Source organism: Pipistrellus kuhlii, unplaced genomic scaffold (genome assembly GCF_014108245.1).
Source record: "Pipistrellus kuhlii isolate mPipKuh1 unplaced genomic scaffold, mPipKuh1.p scaffold_m20_p_13, whole genome shotgun sequence".
Lineage (NCBI taxonomy): Eukaryota > Metazoa > Chordata > Mammalia > Chiroptera > Vespertilionidae > Pipistrellus > Pipistrellus kuhlii.
In genome coordinates, this window is record NW_023425438.1 from 45,991,418 (window position 1) to 46,006,102 (window position 14,685).

Consider the following 14,685-nt stretch of genomic DNA (forward strand, 5'->3'; position numbering starts at 1 on the left):
CAGTGCATTCAGCCAGGCTTGGGGCATCTCCTTATGAACTGCTTAGATAACTAGCATAACTCTCTGGCCACTTCCTGTTGTTTTGAGGCTGGTTCAGTGTAAAGCTTCGATCCCAAGTCCAATCGGAAGCTCTTCCTCTCCTCTGCCGGAAGCCAGGCTTGTGACTCCAGGTGCTGGAGGCGAAGGGGGGCAGGAGGTTCTGGTGCGGGGAAGGGAAGAGGAGGCAAAACGACAAGTGGCCTCTTCTTACCTGAGGTGTAGATGAGCGTCTATCTGGACTGTCCCTCTTCTCCTGCTGGCGCGAAAGGACTGTCCCTGCTCCCTGTGTGGTGGTTTCCAGGAGCCGCTCTCTGAGGGACTTCCAGAAAAATTGTGCACAGGTCAAGCACGGGCCCCCCCATTGGAAGGTTCCCTGATATTGGGAATCAGAGTCTCGGCTCCCTCAGTCCCACCCTCCAGCAGTGCATCCTGCAGCCTCTCGCTTCTGGGCTCCACTCACCCAGCTCACAGCCCTCCTAGTGGAGGACTAGCCAGAGCTCAAGCTCAGCTGCCTTCTGCATTGTCCATCATCTAATGGGCCCTGCTCTGCCAGACGGTGGGGATACCAGCTGCCTCACTGGCCCCTCTCTGTTCCATTGTTCCTGCTCAGTAGGCACAGGACAATGGATGCCAGTCTTTCTTGTGGGGGCCCCAAGTCTTTATTTTTTTTAATCTTTATTGTTGAAAGTATTACATATGTCTCCTTTTCCCCCCATTGACCTCTCCCAGCCTGCCCCTTCCCTCCACCCAGGCCTTCACCACCCTATTCCAGGGTTATGCATTTAGGCATACGAGTTTGTTGGTTGATCTTTTTCTACCCACCCACCCTCCCCTGCCTTCCCTCTGAGGTTTGACAGTCTATTCAGTGCTTCTATGTCTTTGGATCTATTTTTGTTCAGCAGTGTATGTTGCTCATTAGATTCCACCTATGAGTGAGATTATGTGGTACTTGTCTTTCTCTGACAGCTTATTTCACTTATCATAATGCTCTCCAGGTCCATCCATGCTGTTACAAATGGTAAGAGTTCTTTCTTTTTTATAGCTGCATAGTATTCCATTGTGTAGATGTATTACCTCTTTTATAATCCACTCATCTGCTGATGGGCATTTAGGCTGTTTCCAAATCCTAGCCAACTCTTTATGAATTACTATCTTAGAAGCCCTCCCCACCTGCTGTCCTGCTTCTTGGTTTCCAGAAACTGGAGGATGGAGTGGGACACTGAGTTTGGCTCAGTGATCTTAGAATTGTTGAGTGCTAGATGCCAGCGCAGGTTGAATCACCTCCTCTGCCTACATTGTTTTCTTTTCGCTGTTATTATCCACACTTTTTTTCTGAAAAGTGTGTATACTGGTTTTCATTGAGTTAAATATGGCATCATCCAGCTCCACTGTACTGGATTTCCTGTTGATGTGAGCTGGGTGTATTTCAATATCTAGCCCTAGTTTCCCTGCAGAGGGTGGTGAGGTGGCATTTCTATGAAGAAGCCTTTGGAGTTCTGCTTCCCAATGTGCAAAGAAAATGCCCTTCCTCCCCCCCATGCTCAGGACACACAGTTGGTAAGGGCAGTGGCTGGGACAGAGAAATCAGGAGGACCTAACTGGAGAGCTGGCATCATTGTGCACCTCTGAGAGTGAGGGTGAGGCACATTCTGACAAGTGGACATCCCGGGCCCGACCACATCTCCCTGCAGGAGCCTGGATAGAGCCAGAGGGGCGTCTCTCCTCCACAAGACAGGACTCTGCTAGGGCTTCCTCACTCCTGAGAGAACTGAGCTTATGACCCACCAGGTGTTCACTGAGTCCAAAACATTACCTAAACTCTGTTTTACATTTTCCAAAGGCAAATCATAGTTCTTAAATTCATTTTATTTACCCAGGAGCACCAAGAAACAAACGAGTTGTGATTTTTGTTGATGATTTAAATATGCCCAGACTGGATCGCTATGGCTCTCAGCCTCCTATTGAGTTACTTCGGCAGTACCAAGATTTTGGTGGATTTTATGACAGAAACAAACTCTTTTGGAAAGACATACAGGTTACTTTAAGTTTTTAATTACTTTGTTTGTTTACATTTAAACAGCAAGGAAATATGGTGCATTACAGTGATTTTCAACCTTTTTCATCTCATGGCACACATAAAGTACTTACTAATTTTGCAACACACCAAAAAATATGTTCTATTTTTTGCAAATCTGACAAAAAAAGGCATAATTTTGATTGATTTACAAAAAATAATAATAATAGTAATAATTAATTACCTACCTTTTTGCTTCAAAGTGATTTTTTTTAAAAAATCAGAAACTGATGCTTGTATATAAGAATTTCTATCAAGAATTAACCAATCAGATGCAGCCTCATTATGCAATAGATCAATAAGATGAAATTCTATTATATGACCTATATCTTTATGGTTCAAGATATGGCTGTTGTCAGGTTTTTATTTGACTGTCTAAGGGAAAAGAGGTCAGTGCCCCTGATTAAAGAGTCAGGAATTGTTTTAAAAATTCTTATGGCACACTAGCGTGCCACAGAACACTGGTTGAAAATCAGGGTTTTCTTGGGTCAACATTAACAAAGTAGCTCAAACACCAAAAAGTTATTTTTTCACAGTTCTAGAGGCTGGAAGTTGGAGATCAAGATGTCATGAGGGTTGGTTTATTCTAAGGCTTCTCTCTTTGGCTTACAGCTGGCTATCTTCTTCCTGTGTCTTCTCACAATCTTAGCTGTGTACTCATCTATGTTCAAACCTCCTCCTCTTATCTGGACAATAGTCAGAATGGATTAGGGCTCTCATGACTTGTTTTAAATTAATGACCTCTTTAAAGATACTGTCTCCAACACTATGAGCTCCCTGCTAAGCAGGTAACATGTGAGAAAGCAAAAAGAAGAGACATTCTTTGGAAAACGAAGTCAGCCACAGGCACAGAGAGAACTGAGCTGTCCACAGTCTTACCACCATGGAGTTCCCCCCAAATTTGGAACAATGAGAAACACTTGGGAGCTTCTTCAGTGGAAGCTGAGTAGAGAACAAAGGTGACTTTCTCTAGGATGAGCTTCAAAAAGCACCCACTGAGGAGAAATCAAGATGGCAGCATAGGTAAACACCTGAACTGCTGCCTCACACAACAATTTCAAACTGCAACTAAAAGTCAAAATGGACATCATCCAGAACCACAAGAAGGCTGGCTGAGTGGAAATTCTACAACTAGAAGGAAAGATAAAAACACTCTGAGACTCACAGGAGCTGTGGAAGGCAAACATACAGAGGTGCGCATGGAGAGAACTAGCAACTGAGTACGTGGCTGGCTTTCTCAAGTGGGAGGGAGACAAAAGCTCCCACTTGCTCTGAATCCCAGTTCTGGGCAGGGACTTTACGGACCCAGACTCATACAGGGAGAAACTGGACTGTCTGGCAGCGGGCAAAACTCCAGGGCGGCTTTCTCTCAGAGGTGCTTGCAGTGATTACCTCAGGACACTGAGACCCAGGGGCCTCTTAGGGAAAGGCTGATGGGAAGCCATTGCTGTTTGCTCCCCTCTGAGATCCTGCCCCATGAAGCAATTGCTGTTTGCTCCACCCTGAGATTCCACCCCATCCAAGTTGAGTGCAGAGGCTTTTGCATATAAATGACCTGGTCCTTTGAATTCTAAACTTACCTAACAAACTACAATTGAATCCATGACACCCAGAATATCCAAAAGAAGGCCCCAGGCCGCACAGCAGCTTGCATTGCTCAACAGCTGGGCCTCATGTGGGCATCTCCCAAAACCCAAACAAAGAAGAGGAATCTGCAGATATCTCCATAACTCCTGCTGGGTGGCTTTGAGCAGTGGCTAAATTAGCACCTTCTTGGAGATCCAAGAACCAGTGTACCCAGGGGTCAGAGCAGGACCATCCAGATTATAACTACTCAGATCCATAAGAGAGACACTCAGGGGGCAGACTCAGTGAGCACCAAAGCCCCACTGAAGCAAGTCTTATCTCATAAGGGTATCTCCAGCACAGAAGTTCTCCCATTGTAGACACAGCTGATCCTCACAGCCAATTGGCCTGAAGGTCAGTTTCTCCCAGTTATACCAACAACAATCAAGGCTTAACTACAACAAGACTTGCACACAGCCCACAAAAGGGGTGCACCAAGAGTGTCCACCTCAGGCACCTGGGGAGGCTGAGCCACTGGACTCTATAGGATACCTAGCACACAAAGCCACTCCTATCAACTCAGGAAAGCAGCCAAAACGTGGAGACAAAGAAACAGGTCACAAATGAAAGAAATGAAGGAAAGAAAATGACTGGATATAGAGTTAAAAACCATGGTTATAAGGTTTTTCAAGAATTTTCTAGAAAAGGCCAATAAATTTAGAGAAACCCTAGAGGATATGAAAAAGGACTAACTAGAAATTAAGCATACACTGACTGAAAAAAAATAAAATAAATAAATAAATAAATAAATAAATATATATATATATATATACATATATATATATATATATATATATATATATATAGAGAGAGAGAGAGAGAGAGAGAGAGAGAGAGAGAGAGAGAGAGAGAGAGATCCAACAGCAGACTAGAGGATCTCAAGAATCAAGTCAAATGTTTGAAATATAAAGAAGCAAAAAACACCCAAATGGAAAAGCAAAAAGAAAAAAGAATCCCAAAAATACAACTTCAAGTGTACCAACATCAGAATTATGGGGGTGCCAGAAGAAGAGAGAGAGCAAGATACTGTAAACCTCTTTGAAGACATAATAACCAAAAACTTCCCCTACCTGGTAAAAGAAATAGACTTATAAGTCCAGGAAGCTCACGGAACCACAAACAAAAGGAACCCAAAGAGGATCACACCAAAACACATCATAATTAAAATGCCAAGAACAAAAGATAAAGAGAGAATATTAAAAACAGCAAGAGAAAAAACAATTAGTTACTTACAAAGGAGCACCCATACAACTGTCAGCTGATTTCTCAACAGAAACTATTTCTCAACAGAAACAGGAGTGGCAAGAAATATTCAAAGTGATAAATAGCAAGACCTACAACCAAGATTACTCTACCCAATAAACTTATCATTCAGAGTTGGAAGTCAGATAAAGAGCTTCTAGACAAGAAAAAGCTAAAGGAGTTCATCACCACCAAACCAGTATTATATGAAATGCTGAAAGGTATTCTTTAAAAAGAGGAAGAAGAAAAGGGTAAAGATAAAAATTATGAACAACAAATACATACCTGTCAACAAGTGAATCTAAAAATCAAGTGAATTAAAAATCTGATCAACAGAATAAACTGGTGAATATAATAGAATCAGGGGCATAGAAAGGGAGAGGACTGACAATTCTCTGGGGGGAAAGGGTGTGGGGGTGTGGGAAGAGACTGGACAAAAATTGTACACCTATGGATGAGGACAGTGGTGGGGTATAAGGGCAGAGGGTAGGGTGGGAGCCAGGTGGAGTGGAGCTCGGGGAGGAACAATTGTAATAATATGAACAATAAAGATTTATTTTTTTAAAAAAAAAAAGACTCTACCTCCAAATACAGTCACATTTTGAGATACTGAGCTTTAGGGCATCAACATACAGTTTGCCAGGAAGAGGAAGAGAAACACACAGTTTAGCCCATGACCTATGACTTCAGTGTTCCCAATGTGTGGTTCAATTAATCAGTCCACGCTGACTTCTTGTCATGCTTGATTCAGGAGATTCATGGACAAGGAGGCAGCCCCCACCTCCCAGGGGTCTCAGTTTTGGAGGGTAGATGGGCATGTATTTATAAGGCAGGCTGATAAATGGAGTCAGGAGAGCATGAGGGCTAGGGACTGGATTGAGGATGAGAGAACCCTTCCTAGAGAGGATGAAGTCAGAAGAGAGTGTTGCAGGCAGAGCATAGTAAAACAAGGAAAGGGAGCATTTTGCATCTCAGAGGCAAGACATGTGAAACACTACTGGGTTGTGGAATGTGAACACCACAGCAACGGGAATGCAGAGGTCAGCTAAAGGGGCCATGGATCCAATAATGAGAAATGTGGCTTTATCCTCTAAGTGAGGTGGGGGGTGGCCTCTGGAGGAAATGTTAAGGGAATATCTCTTTGGCTGCAGGTGAGGGGTGGGCTAGAGACCAAAGGCAACTGCAATATCATGTATTGATCTGTTGATGAAAATATTACCAGAGGCTCTGAGGAACCTAACCATGTATTTCCCATAGGAGCAATTAGTCAGTGTGTGTTAATTCAGTGTTCCCAGTGACTTTATGGAACACAAGTACCACAAATAATGAGAATCCACTATGTGGCTCAAGTTAGTATATGTGAATGAATGCATTTTAACTTAAAATAAAACTTCTTACAATGTTTTAAGATTAAATTTTTGCATAGGAGTATTTATTTAAAGCAGATGAGTTAGTTGGGTGATCTTGAGTGATTTGATTAGCCAGGGCCTTCTTTTTTAACCTAAAAAATGTTAGTAACAGTCGTGATCTCCTGAGATTGCTATGAAAAGCAAGTCCAAAGATGTGCTGGAAAATGTAATGCAGTGCTTGCAAAGGGCAGGTCCACAAAATCGTTAGATGTGAGTCCTGCCGTTGGGATGATGGACCTGATCTGTCCCTTTGTTGGGCAACCTAAGTGGATTTCTCCCTGGACAGGATGTGACAATTGCATCAGCGTGTGCACCTCCAGGTGGTGGCCGCAACCCAGTGACCCCGCGCTTCATCCGACACTTCAGCATGCTGTGTCTCCCGATGCCCTCGGAGCACAGTCTGAAACATATTTTCCAGGTGAGTGTTGCCTTAAACATAGGCAAAAAGGGAAAGGAAAACGTATTTCTTCCCAAATCACCATGATCAAAACTGTCTGTCCTTTACCTGAACAGAAACCGAGTGAAGACAAGGCCACTGGTAGCTGACAGGAATGTGCATTACCATCCTCTGTGCTTTTGGTCTCACAGATGGTTTTAGGAATGCAGAAAGGTTGTCAAACCCAGCCCCTACCTTTAATGAAGGCTATACCCTGAGCCCTTGCCTTATAGTTCTCTGTACCCAGTTCTCAGCAGAGGCCACCCACTGCCCAGCCGCACCTGTGTGCTCATTTCCTGCCTGACCACCAGGTCTGTGGGTCCACATGCCTGCCAGACACAATTCTGGTAGCCCCACAGGCCTCATCTCAACACAACTCAGAATTCACCACCTCCAGGGCCACCATCACATCTAATAGAAATAACTCCCCATTTTGCTCCCACCTGTACAACCTTCTTAAGAGCTATTTTCTCATCCTTTAAATGGGACAAAGACCTATGCCTGCCGTGTAAGTGCTCAGGAGAAGTGTTCCATGAATGGGAGGTTTTACTTTGAATAGAATGATGAGGTGGGAGGATACCATGAAAATGGCATAACTGGAGCAAGCATCCCATGTATATAAAATATACGTAGTAAATTTTTTTATTTTATATATTTTGGAATGGTACTACTCAAAATGTAGACCAAGTGGATAATGTTAAACTCACATTAGGGGCCCAGGAGGATAGATACCTCAAAAAGATAGTCTTCATAAACTGCTATAAACTACAGGGCTTACTGAAAACAAATACTTCTGTTTACTTCAAAATATTTCATATCTGAGTCCCAAATCTAAAGACACAAGGATGGACTTGCAAGCATTCTGGTGGCTTCTCCCATGCATAACTCCAGGTTAATAGTGATGAAAATTTTATCTAATAAAAGAAGCATGCAATTTGACCGTACCTCTGCTATCCCCACAAGCCATGCCCACCAATCAATCAGGAGCATTATGCAAATTAATCCAACAAATATGGCAGTGGCCACAGAGCTGGAGCCAGCTGGAGGCTTCGGTTGTTCCTGGTGATGGAGGAAGCCAAGCTTTCTGCCTGTCCTGGCTTCCGCTCAAGGCTACAAAGTTTCAATTATAGAAGATAAATAAATCCCAGATACCAGGGCCTCCACTGGGGTCGCTGGGGGCATGGCCAGCCTGCAAACCACCACAGGCCCCTCACCCTGGGCACCCAGGCCAAAAGGGAACCCCCACCCTAATCTGGGACACACTTCAGGGAAAACCAGCTGGCCCCCACGTGTGCACCAGGCCTCTATCCTATCCTATCTAATAAAAGAGCAATATGCAAATTAACCATCACTCCAACACACAAGATGGCTGCCCCCATGTAAACACAAGATGTCGCCAAAGGATGGCCAGTAGGGAAGGGCAATTGGGAGGGACCAGGCCTACAAAATAGGGCAGTTGGGGGCGATCAAGCCTGCAAGGGAGGGCAGTTAAGGGTGACCAGGCTGGCAGAGGAGGGAAGTTGGGGGTGACTGGGCCTGCAGGGAAGGGCAGTTGGGGGGGCGGGGGGGACCCAGGCCTGCAGGGGAGGACAGTTAGAGGTGACCAGGCCCGCAGGGGAAGGAAGTTAGGGGTGATCAGGCCTTCAGGGGAGGGCAGTTAGGGACAATGAGGCTGGCAGGGGAGCAGATAGGCATCAAACATGCTGGCAGGGGAGTGGTTAGGGGGTGATCAGGCTGGCAGGCAGAAGTGGTTAGGGGTAATCAGGAAGGCAGGCAGGCAAGCAGCTGGGATCCAGCAGTCCTGGATTGTGAGAGGGATGTTGACTGGATGTGTGATTATGAGAAGCAGTCAGACATCCCTAGAGGGGGATCCCAGATTGGAGAGGGTGCAGGCTGGGCTGAGGGACACAGCCCGTGGACAAATTTTGTGCACTGGGACTCTAGTTTATTAAAAAATATATAATGATTTTCCCAAGCAACTGGGGGCAGAGGGGCAAGCCAATAAATATGTTCTTTCAGACTGTGGGAAGTTATATATGAGAAGACCAAAGATCTGTAAGAGCCTGATGGGAGGGCTTATTTTAAGTGAAATAGTCAGGGAAGACCTCTCTGAAGAGATGACATGTAACCTAAAATACAGAGGATGAGGAAGTCCCTCCCAAGCAGCCAGCCATGAGGCAGGGGGAGTGGGTACCATATGCAGAGACCCTGAGGGAGGAGAGAGCATGGGCATGGGTGGTAAGGCCAGTGTGGCTGAGACACCATGATCAGAAAGAGGATAAGGTGAGGAGGCCAGGCAGGGGCAGAGCATGGTCTGGCTGGGGGGTGAGGGGTGGGGTGTAGGGGGGTAGGGAGTGCAGTGCCTGATTTGCATAATTAAAAGTAACAAAGGAAACAGGAATTGTAATGAAGAGGTCAGTGGGAGATGGAGGGAGTGACGAAGCACAGATAAAAAAAGAGTTGGTGCTGCTGAAACCGGTTTGGCTCGGTGGATAGAGTGTCAGCCTGTGGACTGAAAGTCCCAGGTTTGATTCCGGTCAAGGGTATGTACCTTGGTTGCGGGCACATCCCCAGTAGGGAGTGTGCAAGAGGCAGCTGATCGATGATTCTCTCTCATAGATGTTTCTAACTCTCTATCCCTCTCTCTTCCACTCTGTAAAAAATCAATAAAATATATATATTTTTTAAATGGTTGGTGCTGGGATGGGATAATGTCAAGGGAAAGCGACAGACCCAACAAGTACATTCAAAATTGCTTGTGAGAACAGAAAATGGAAGGTGTCCAAAGTGACTTCCAAATAACTGAGGTGGGGAAACTAAAAGGCGGGGAGTTTGTGGTTATGAGTAAGTTGCACTTTAAATGTACATTATTGGTCATTTGCACATAAATATCAAGGAGGACTTCAGTTTATTTCCAGATGAGTCTGGGCACTTTATGGCAACCCTCTGGAGCCACAGCAAGCAGCAGCCTATGTTACTCAAGAGTGAGTTTATGGTCCATTCGCTGGCCAGATAGGAATGCTGCCCAGCCATCTCCAGACACTCACAGAAGACAGGAACGAGCCCATTTTTAAGAACGTGTTCTGAAATGAACGGAAGAGCTTCACACACGGAGGTCCTTGCATTGGAATTCGCCATCCTAGTTGTTATTAGAAAAAGTATCATCAGATCTGAAACATTTGAAAGATAAAATTTTGGTGGGGGGAAAAAAATCTAACCTTCTGTACGTTTCTGGTTCCAGGCCATCTTAAACGGCTTCCTGTTTGACTTCCCATCAGCTGTCAAGCAAACCGCATCCAACATTGTCGAAGCCTCCGTTGAGATTTATAACAGAATGAGTGTTGATCTTCTGCCAACACCAGCCAAGTCCCATTACGTGTTCAACTTGAGGGATTTATCCAAATGTGTGCAAGGTAGTGTATGGACCCCTCATTCTCAGACCTTCACTCTCCCTACATTGCTAGTCACCCCACATCTCTCGGCAGAATTGTATGTGCATGGTGTCTATGACGCTGGAAATCACATGACATGTCCCTGTTCAGTCACCCTCCATCCCCACCGCAAGCTGACTACTTCATGGCTTCCCTCAAACAGCCCACACGCCCTCCCATTTCTCACTCCCAGCCCAGCCGATGACCTTTCTTCATGTTGAGAGAGAGAGAGAGAGAGAGAGAGAGAGAGAGAGAGAGAGAGAGAGAGAGAGAGAATCATAACCAGAACTGCCTCATTTTCTAAATCTTTCAGGCAACGACATCTGCCTTCCCTCCTGCAGAGGCTGGGCCGTCCCTTCTGCTCTTAGTCCCCTCTGGCCCTGAATCCCAGCCCCTCCTGCCTAGTCAAGGATTTTGTTCTTATCAGCTGACGGCTGAAGCTGGAGCTTGGCTTTCAGAACCCTGACCATCTCGTTTTGGCCTTCGCCTCCCTGTTGCTCAGTTCTCACCACAGGTCTCTTATCTTTCCAACTACCATTCTGCTAGCTCCGCAATTCTCTTTTCCTTTTCCTGCCCCCATAACCAGGACTCTTGCAGCTGGCACAGCATCCTTGCCACAGGATGGCACCATAACTTGAACTCTTCCTCCCTTAAGATTTTACCCTCCTGCCCAGCTTGGTCCTGGAATTCATGGCTCCGTTTCTTTAGTGATTGCTTTGGACCCACTTTCTGATTCTTAGACACTGTCTGATCTAGTCATTTATTTATCATTCGTCCCTGTTGCTTTTCTACTCCTACATTTTTTTAAATATATTTTATTGATTTTTTTACAGAGAGGAAGAGAGAGGGACAGAGAGCCAGAAACATCGATGAGAGAGAAACATCGACCAGCTGCCTCGCGTATACCCCCTACTGGGAATGTGCCCACAACCAATGTACATGCCCTTGACCGGAATCAAACCTGGGATCCTTCAGTCCGCAGGCTGATGCTCTATCCACTGAGCCAAACCGGTTTCGGCTACTCCTACATTTTAGATAATTTCTGAACCTCAAAGTTCAAGATGCATTTTATCTCCGACAATGATACATCATAGAGTATCCAGGAAGTTCTAAATTTGAATATCTTTCCCTCTTATCCTCACATTTTATCAACACGTCTTAGAAATGCCCTTATTCCTACAAATATTAGCTGAAAATAATTAAATGTTTAACCCTTTCAAGAAACATATCACACACGACACACATGCATGCGCAATGTGAGCTGCAGGGAAAAAAAACAAAACAAAACAAAAAAAACCCACCTATAGAAATCCCCTGTTATTCCAAAGCAGCATGGAGGCTACCAGCCATACTGTAAGGTGCCTTCTGTCAGCGTGCACCAGTGTTCATGGTAGAGACTCCCCAGGCCCCCCTGCACACTGTGAGGAGCTCCAGGGAAGGGTCCCCTAGAGAACAAACACATCCTGCACTTCTGTACGTCATTGCTTTTGCTGTAATTTGAAATTGTTAGAACTGTGTTTGCAGTAACAATTTATATTAATACAAAAAATACTCAGAATAATTTGAGCAGAAACCAGAAGGATGAGCACTGAATGTTGGGAAACAATAAGAGAGGACATTGAGAAAGAGAATTACAGGCCAATATCCCTCATGAACATAGATGCCAAAATCCTCAACAAAATTCTAGCAAACCAGCTCCAGCAGCACATCAGAAAGATCATACACCATGACCAAGTAGCATTTATTCCGGGGATGCAAGGATGGTACAATATCCACAAATCAGTAAACGTGATACAACACATAAACAAATTGAAAGATAAAAATCATATAGTCATATCAATTGACTCAGAAAAAGCATTTGATAAAATCCAACACCTTTTCCTGATAAAAACTCTCAACAAGGTGGGAATAGAAGAATCATACCTCAACATAATAAAAGCTGTATATGATAAACCCACAGCAAACATCATACTCAATGGGCAAAAACTAAAACGATTCCCTCTAAGAACAGGAACAAGACAGGGATACCCACTCTCACCATTCCTGTTTGACATAGTACTGGAAGTACTATCCACTGCAATTAGACAGGAAGAAGAAATAAAAGGCATCCAAATTGAAAAAGAAGTAAAATTGCCTTTATTTGTAGATTATTGTACATAAAAGACTCCATAAAAAAAAACTAATAGATTTAATAAATTAATTCGGCAATGTAGCAAGATACAAAATTAACACCAAGAAATCTATGGCATTTCTATACACCAATAGTGAACTTACAGAAACAGAGACTAAAAAAGCAATCCCATTTCCCATCACACCAAAAAAATTAAGATACCTAGGAATAAATTTAACTAAAGAAGTAAAAGACCTATACACAGAAAACTATATGACACTGAAAAAAAAAGATAGAGGAAGATGTAAACAGATGGAAGAACATACCATGTTCATGGATTGGTAGAGTCAACATCATCAAAATATCCATACTTCCCAAAGCAATTTATAAATTCAATGCACTCCCCATTAAAATACCAACAGCATATTTCACAGACCTAGAAAGAACTCTCCAAAAATTCATCTGGAACAAAAAAAAGACCCTGAATAGCCATAGCAATCCTGAGAAAGAATAAAGTAGGAGGTATCTCAATACCAGATTTCAAGCTGTATTACAAAGCCACTGTTCTCAAAAAAAGCCTGGTACTGGCATAAGTACAGACATATAGATCAGTGGAATAGAATTGAGAATCCAAATATCAACCCAAATCACTATGCTCAATTAATATTTGACAAAGGAGGCACGAACATACAATGGAGTCAAGACAGTCTCTTCAATAAATGGTGTTGGGAAAATTGAACAGAACATGCAAAAGAATGAAACTAGATCACCATCTTACAACATACACAAAAATAAACTCAAAATGGATACAGGACTTAAACATAAGACAGGAAACCATAAAAATACTAGAAGCATCCACAGGCAGCAAAATGTCAGACATATGCTGAAAGAACTTCTTCGCTGACACTGCCCTAAAGAGAAAATAAACAAATGGGACTATATCAAAATAAAAAGCTTTTTTACAGCAAAAGAAACCATCAACAAAACAACAAGAAAGCCCACTGTATGGGAAAACATATTTGCAAGTGATAAAGGTTTAATCTCCAACATCTACAGACAGCTTATACAACTCAATAAAAGGGAGATAAATGATCCAATTAAAAAATGAGCAATGGACTTAAATAGAGTCTTTTCAAAAGAAGACAGAAGGAAGGCCAAGAGGCACATGAAAACATGCTCAAAGTCACTAATTATCCAAGAGATGCAAATCAAAATGACAATGTGGTACCATCTCACACCTGTCAGAATGGCTATTATCAACAAACCAACAAACGACAAGTGCTGGCGAGGATGCAGATAAAAAGGAACCCTTGTGCACTGTTGGTGGGAATGCAGACCGGTGCAACCACTGTGAAGACAGTATGGAGTTTCCTCAAAAAACTGAAAATGGAACTCAATTTGACCCAGTAATCCCACTCCTAGGAATATATCCTAAGAAACTAGAAACACCAATCAAAAACAATATATGTACCCCTATGTTCAAAGCAGCACAATCTACAATAGCTAGGATTTGGAAACAGCCTACGTGCTCTTCAGCAGATGATTGGATCAAAAACCTTTGGTACAACTACACAATGGAATACTATGCTGCCATAAAAAAGAAGGAATTATTATCATTTGCAGTGATCTGGATGGAACTGGAGAACATTATTCTGAGTGAAATAAGCCAGTCAATGAAAGAAAAACACCGCATGATCTCACTCATTTATAGATAATAAGGAACATTATAAACTGATGAACAAAAAGATAGATACAGAAACAGTAAAGAAACAAACAGACTGTCAAATTACAGTGGGGAGAGTAGGGATATATGGGGAGATAAGAGATCAACTAAAGGACTTGTATGCATGCATATAAGCATAAACAATGGACGAAAAAGTATGGGGAGGGAAGGTGTGTATGGAAGTGGGGGGGTGGGATTGGTAATGTGTGTACACATATAATACCTTAATAAAAAAAAATACAGATTTGAAAGGTTTAAAGAGAGAGAGAGAGAGAGAGAGAGAGAGAGAGAGAGAGAGAGAGAGAGAGAAGACATTGATGTTTTGAAAACAGTGTAAAGGTTGGGATCAGGGAAGTTGCTTGATAAAAATATATATTTTAAAGTGACACTCCTCACTTAATGTGCTACAACTGAATGTAATAATAAGATGAACATTGCTTACACCTCACATGTTCAGGGAAAGAAACACAAAGCAAGCAAAAAAGAAAGATGTTGTCATGTGTCCCAATTTTACTTTCAAAAAAACAAGGTCACTGTTACTACATGTGTATATCCACGGATGAAGAACCCATTTCTGGTAGTGTAGGAATCAAGT

General features: G+C 43.2%; 1 protein-coding gene across 1 annotated transcript in view; it reads left to right on the forward strand.

The window, feature by feature from the left end:
• DNAH6 (dynein axonemal heavy chain 6) overlaps window positions 1-14,685 on the forward strand; it is a 198,755-nt gene that overhangs the window by 105,875 nt on the left and 78,195 nt on the right. The window contains exons 39-41 of the mRNA XM_045580949.1: window positions 1,917-2,074; window positions 6,677-6,808; window positions 10,068-10,239. Of these exons, the coding sequence (XP_045436905.1) occupies window positions 1,917-2,074; window positions 6,677-6,808; window positions 10,068-10,239 (462 nt within the window). The remainder of the gene's footprint in view (window positions 1-1,916; window positions 2,075-6,676; window positions 6,809-10,067; window positions 10,240-14,685) is intronic.